Source organism: Vicia villosa, unplaced genomic scaffold (genome assembly GCF_029867415.1).
Source record: "Vicia villosa cultivar HV-30 ecotype Madison, WI unplaced genomic scaffold, Vvil1.0 ctg.001084F_1_1, whole genome shotgun sequence".
NCBI classification, from domain to species: domain Eukaryota; kingdom Viridiplantae; phylum Streptophyta; class Magnoliopsida; order Fabales; family Fabaceae; genus Vicia; species Vicia villosa.
In genome coordinates this window covers 526434-533956 of record NW_026705476.1, presented here as the reverse complement: position 1 = coordinate 533956, position 7523 = coordinate 526434, and the positions used below count along the sequence as shown (strand labels likewise).

Genomic DNA, 7523 nt, shown 5'->3' with positions numbered 1-7523 from the left:
TGTTTGTATTGATTATTTCCTTTACTTGTCAATCATTCACTTACACACCAAAAACATCTTTAAAACTAATTATTGATCTCATATCAAGTCATTTTCTACGATAATTCGATCGCTTCTTAAGCATCTCCATTAACCACACTTGTACACATTCACAACTTGATCTTGGACTTTTTTACAGTGAGGCCTATTCAATTAATGGCATCTAATTAGTCGTCTAGAATGCTATCCTACTTTGCTAGTACACGTGTAGTTTAATCCTTTTTACTTGCTTTCCTTTAGCTTTATTTGCTTCCCTGTTTGCATAAATAAATTGCAAACTCCCGCATTCTTGGTCCATATACCAAACCCTAACCCACTCTTTGTAAGTCGATCGCCTTGTGCATCGCCATCAACCTTGATTTTTCAAAACTTCAAACTATTTTCATAATAAACCTTAACCTTTGTCAAGTGATCTCAAATAAATGCTAAGATATCTAAAGCATATTCAAACCTTTTCATAAAACCTAAAAGAATCAAACTCATCAAACTCTTTTGTGCACTTTCACTCTTTTTCCTTTTAAACCTTTCTCAATAAAAATAAACAAAATAAACTCCTGTGTTTTCTTTATAGGAAGAACTACAAATGCTATGACTTCCCTGTTGCACAAAAGAGGTGTGTAGACACAAGATGCGATATCTTGCCGAGCATACAAAAATAAAAATAACTTCCTTTCCCATCGCCTCATTCTTTTGAAAACAAACCCTTTAGCCTAAAAAACATAGATATTTCAAAAGGTTCCTATGGAGTACCACAAATGTGAGGGGTGCTAAAATTCCCCCTGCATAACCAACCTATGTACCTAGATCTTTCTTTTTGTATAGTTTTATTGATATTTTTCCTTTCCTTCTTTTTTGGGAACAATAAAATTAGGCAGAGACCAATGCTTCTTTTTGCGAGTCAAGTTAATTCGATAGCTTGTTCTCCGATTTTTCTGCTGCGACACTAAATTTTTCAAATCCCCACAATGTCTTTCATGTCTCTCAAATTCATAAGTATATTTCAAATATGCCGCATGTGATTCAATCAAATGATGTGCAAATAAGAGATACCTTAACTAATGAAACACCACAATTCCAAATTGAATATCGAAAGTAAAATATTTGAGAGGAAAAGAAACTCAGTTGGTTCAGTAGTATGGGGCGGATTTGTTGACGGTAACATGACCTGGGAGACAAAAAGCCAAATGAAGGAGTCTTTTCCATACTTGTTAATTTCATGTAAATTATCGAGGACGAAAATTTAATAAATGTGAGAGTTATAACACACCAAAATTAATTAGATAATAATAATAATAATAATAATAATAATAAGAATAATAATTATTATTATTATTATTATTATTGTTGTTGTTGTTATTTATATTTCTTGAATTTTTGTTTCAGTTTTACATTATTTGTATAATTATATTGAAGTTAGTATTATTCCATGTATTGTTACTATAATTTAAAAAGAGAAATATATAATTGGTTAATGGAAAATAACGGGGAAACGAGTTGATAAGACAAAAAAGCTAGGGATTGTGTGAATAAAAATAAATATTTTCATTATTATAATTATTATTAGTAAATTAAAAGTAAAAAATATACAAAAAATAGAGAAAAATAGAGAATAAAGATCCGTTTTTTAAATTTTAAAAAAAGGAAATAGAGAAAGACATGAAGATGATAAAAACACATATTATCAGAGAAAAAGAGAGAAAACCCTAGTCACCTTCCTATTGGAAAGAAAAACTCCTTCTCCCAAAATCTAAGAGAGAAAAATTCAATTCACCAAAATGGCCGCAATACCGTTTGTATAAGGAAGGTTGATGCAATGTTAAAAGTTTAACGAAGAAAATTCTACAATAAGAAGGCAAGGTTGGGGATGAGATTGTTCTATAATGTACATTTTAGTGTTTAGGGTAGTTAGGTTTCCCATGAACCCCACCTTCGGCCTAAATCGTTGTGAAAATTCCCATAAGACATGATTTATTTTTAACACTAGATTGAGGTTTGCCTCTTGAAAGATCGATCTTTAGGGTGTTTGTATGAATTTGTATGTTTGTTCATTATTATTTTTATAATTGTTGAATTCAAGTTTTCTTTGATGGAGATGTGTTAATATGGATTAATTTTATGTTCAAATTGATGTTTGGATGAAGCTATAATGCATGATGTTCGCTTATTTTGTGCCTAAGATGATTCTTGAGTTTAGATTGAGTTGGTTGTGATTACACATGCGAGAAAAAAAATTGTACAGTGTAATCGATTGCACCAAAAGAACAATCAATTGAAACCTTTATAACAATGATAAAAAGTATGGTGGAACATTTGCACAATCAATTACACTAAGAGTGAAACTAATAGACACCCTTTTAGAAGTTGTGAAAACTCAAACAGAATCGCAGTGTAATCTATTGCTTGTCAGGGAATATTCTAAAATACATAACTTGAGTTTAGAAACTCAAATAGAGGTGCGATAGATGATGTTTATACGTATATGTAGTGTTACATAATGTTTAGATGATGTTTTTATACATATCTTGTGGAAAATGTTACATGATATTTATTTCTACATGTAGTGTTATATTTCTACAAGTACCTGCCTAAGGCGATTCTCCATGACCATCCTAGGAGGAGGCTATGGCATAAGGTCGACTAGTGGGAGGTATCGCCTCACCCTTAAGTCTTTCTCTCCCATGAAGAAAAAATGTGGGATTATAAGTGTTTAGGATGAATATAAATTCAGCATCATAACTCACTCACATCTCCCTTGGAAATAGGCATTCAAGTGTCCACTATTTAACTAAGTGGGTGGTGGCCTTTCCGAGGGAACCCAAGACAATCATAGTAAGTGTTTACAAAGAACGTCATATCCCCTAACTTTCTAAAGAGGATGACTGAGCATCGACCTTCACGATAATGATCCCTTGGTCATCGCTACTCAGCATGGCAGTTGGGATATCAGACGCCTCCTGATAGATCCAGGCAACTCTGTTGATGTCCTATTTTAGGATGTCTTCAAAAAGTTACAAGTAAATATGGACAACATACAGAGGTTCAATGGCCCTCTAGCAGGATTATCATTCGAACGAGTACAAATAGCAGGCTTTATGACCCTAGAAACCACCTGTTACGAGCGATCAAACGTGAAGACCATTGATATCAGCTACATCATTGTGGGAACCATGTCACCTTTCATCATCATCCTGGCGAACCCGACCATAAACGTTCTAGGGACGATCATATCGAACCAATATTTAACCCTAAAATATCTGCTTCAAGATGCCAGAGTTGGCACCATCCAAGGAGATTAACAAGTGGGTCGTGAATGGTATTTGAGTAGTTTGGAGATAGTCACATAATAAATTGCCTTTTTTTGATGCCCATCATTTTGAAGTTCCAAATACTTATTTAGAGGGATGAGACCCTAGATTGGGCGCAGAGGCGGAACAATTAATGCCTATGGAATACTTAATGTAAGTTCAAATAGGCCCTCATGCCCATCAAGTTACGAAGATAAGTACTTCCTTGTTTGCATGGGAGAAGCGGGAGTTAATCGGTCGACTTAAAAATAATGGTTAACTATTCGACTGGGCCCCTTGAGACATGCTATATATAGACAACAAAGTTGTAAGCCATCTTCTTGCTATATATCCATCCCTCCACCAAACACGTGGCCAAAAGAAAACAAAAGGTAAGCAAGGAAAAGAGGGCCACCATTGATGAAGAGGTGGAAAAGCTATCCAACTACGGGTTCATCATTGAAACAAAATACCCACCGTGATGGCCAATTGCTATATAATTTAAACCAGAAGTCAATGTTGGACAACAAACCCCTTACACTTCTAACATATTCGAAAGGATATGATAGTAATGCTAAATGTGGATATCATGTTGAATCAGTGGGGCAATTGATTGAAGACTGCAAAGCTTTTAAGTTCAAAGTCCAAGAGCTGGTTGACAAAAAATTGTTAACTTTCGAGGAAAACAGCCCAAACATAGACATTTTGGTCACAAGATCAGACAATGACAAAATTAAAGGATCCCTAAAACCCCTTGAAATCCCTGCCTACCAAAAAGGTGTCAAAATTCTAGGGACCAACGTTAGTGATGTCTTAGGGATCAATGGCTTGACTCATAATGATTAAGTGGCTACTTCAAGAAAACTCAAGGAAGAATTGGGACCCCCCACCCCACCCCTAAATGGAAAAGAGACTTCAAGCCTAGTAGGGGGCAGTCACCCATATCGCTAGTTCACTATCGTCATTAACACCTTCTTGGTCTCCACATCGGCAGCTTCTATCTATTTTTCATCGAGTTCATAATCAGATTTAGCAGACCCAGACTCATAGCAAGTTTAGACCCTAGAATAATTTGGAAAGGATGAATGCTTCTGGCATATTTGATTCAAAATTCCCTGGTGATTCCAAAACCTCTCAAGACTTTGCCACCACCATCCTCGCATAAGTGTGACCCAAATGTTAAATGGGGATATCATGCTAGATCAGTGGGACATTTTTTCAAATATTGTAGGGTATTCAAGGCCAAAGTTCAAACATGATTGACAACAAAAGCTTAGTCTTTGAAGAGGACCACCCAAAGGTCAAGTGCGAATACCATATTGGAACATTGGTGCATTCTATAGAAGAATTCAAAGGTTTTAAGGTCTCTTTTCTTTTATGTATGAGCCATGACATGTTGTTATGGGTCTGTATGTTTTGGCTTTTTTTAAAAATGTTTTTTATAGTGTTACATAATTTTGTGAAAAAAAAATTTACAAAGAAACTTTTTATAAAAGCTTCAAATTAAAAATTTCTTTGAATTGTTATTCTTAAAATGTGATTTTAGGTATTTCATCTATTTATGAGAAAAAAATATGGATATCAAAATTTCAAAAAATCACTTAATTTTAAAGCTATTTCAAATAGATTTTTATAAAAATCATTTTGAAAAAATAGCGATTTTGACTAAGTTTTAGTCTTCAATAATGTATGTTTATATTATAGGATGTCAAAATTAGTGTTTCATTTTAGAAAATAAGAATATAAAGAAACTTGTAATATTTTAAAAAACGGTTTTGAAAAATCTATTTTAAAAATACAAAGAAAAAATTTATTTTTTTAAAGCTGAAACAAACAGACCATATATTTATTGCGGTTAATACCAGTGTTTGAAATCTATGTTCTATGCATAAACTTGTTATATAAGGGATTAAGTCTCAAAAGACTTAAACATTTATTATTAAAATATAGAATGCATATTTCATTAATTTATTATGTTTTAATTATTTTGATGATATTATGAGGCTCACTAATAGCCATTTATTTTTTAAAAAATAAAAGTGAAAATGATGGCGGTTTAAATGCCCGTAATATACGATCAAAATACCATAATTATCAACAAGGAATGTTACGGTGGTTTGTATGGCTTTACCAAAATCAAAATTTTATTCCCAGCGGAATCCAAATTTACATAGTTATTGAAACCCGCCGTTTTAGTAAATTATGACTAGTAACGACGACTACGTGGCTGCTCATTTAGAATAGATGAGTAGCGCAGAAGAAATTGTTTATATGACAATCATGTTGTTTTTGTTAGAAGAAGAAACCATAATTTTTTCTGTGAAGTGCTGCTACAGATGGTTAGTTCATAATGAAGACTCGGGCAACTTAGACTCAAAGGATCATAAATTGTTGCATAGAATATGGAAAGCTATAAAATGCCTTCAAAGGTGCATTTTTTTGTTGGAAAGCTATCAACTAGAAGTGAATTCGCAAATAGGGGCGTGATTAATTCCAAACATGATCTTGTCTTTGTTTTCTATTTTGAATAAAAGGAAAATTTGCAACATCTTATGTTTTCTTGCCTTTTTCTATCTCTGTATGGAACAACATTTGTGAGTGGATTAATATGGAGTAATTGAGAAGGTGGAAAGTAATAAGCATGTTGAGAAGTTCATAGTTGTAGCTATTAAGTTGTATTACAGGCACATAAATTAATATAAGAGAAGTAAAATTCTCCACACTCGCAACATAATACATAAACACACATGAAATAAGTAGCACACATAGGTCTTATTTAACATATCTAAAAGACTAAAACTTATAGAGCATAGAACGTAGGATCTAGCTCTATATTATAGTCTGTAATGCTTGACCTATAATATGAAAGATTAATTGCTGGCTTAGATACAGCTAGCGATCGAGTAACTTCTCAATTGGTGTAGTGAGAATGTCTTGCAAGCTATGCTCTACTACATAAGGTTCGTGCGAACCAGGAGGGGGATGTGCGGAGTCATTAGCGTTCCAAAGAAAAACACCATTGAGTTTTGAGTGTTTTTTGAGTTGTATGCAGCCAGCAATAAAAGTCTCTCGTGATATCTTACTATCCTTATTGTCATTCGGGTCGGTACTAATTCCGGGAAGAACTTTTTGAGGAGGGTAGCCTTTTATTAGATTGTCAAAGATCCCTAGAAAGTCCTTAACTGTGGATACATAATTTTTTTGATTGTAGAACTGATAATCAATCCAATTGATATTGGCACTGTTTGCATAGAACAAATCACGGTAGTGAAGTTCGTTTTTCTCAGATGGAGCAATGGACACCACATCAATATTCAGGTCATCATCATTCTTGAGTTTTGTTATAACTTCGCCTATGCAGTTAACAAATAGCTCATTACTAGTTTTGATAGTTTCATAATTAATGTCAATGCCATCAATTATGTTGCCGCTTTCACTGCTGTATTTTCCGATGAGCACTTTGAGTGAATTTACAGCCTGCCTAGTCCATACAGTTTCCTCAGCAGGACGGAATGGAGTTTCAACAGCACGACCTCCAATGCTTATCACCACCTTTACATTTGGATTATTTTTCTTGAACTCTTTCACTTTATCTGGACCGAAGTATTCCACATCCCAAGTTTCTTTGAAATTTCCGTTGCCTTTTCCATCTTGGTCATACTCCTCACTTGCAAAGCCCAAAATGAATTGGAATTCAAATCTATTTGAGTTGATGATATCAGATGGAAAATCACGTAAACTTGTTGACGATGGCTTCACACCAATGTATTCACGAAAGATAAATTTAGTCATTGTTACAATATGAAAAGAGGAGGATATGAGATTAATTGGCTTTTGTGTTGTGGTTTGAATTAATAACCAACTCTTGTTTCCCTTTTATAACACAACGGATCCAATTAACTAATGCAAATAAATCAATCTTGTAGTCTTTGTGCTAACATAACACAAATATATTACTCTAAAATACAAGAACGTTCTTATAAAAAAATAAAAAATAAATACAAGAAAGTCAATAACGTAATATTCAATGACTAGTTATAATTGAGTTTAAAAAATGACTAATTATAATACAATTACTGGTCATTTAGTTTATTTATTTCAGTACAATGTGTAATATTCAATGACTAATTATAATTGAATAAAAAAAGGACTAGTTATAATACAAATACTAGTCAACTAGTTTCATTATTTTAGCCCAAC

The 7523-nt window shown here is 33.4% G+C and overlaps 1 protein-coding gene across 1 annotated transcript; it reads right to left on the bottom strand.

The window, feature by feature from the left end:
• Positions 1–5553: 5553 nt before the first annotated feature.
• LOC131633193 (chitinase 2-like) lies at positions 5554–7199 on the bottom strand. Its single transcript, XM_058903908.1, has one exon. The coding sequence runs from the start codon at positions 7113–7115 to the stop codon at positions 6216–6218; it is 900 nt and encodes a 299-aa protein (XP_058759891.1). The 5' UTR covers positions 7116–7199; the 3' UTR covers positions 5554–6215.
• Positions 7200–7523: the final 324 nt, after the last annotated feature.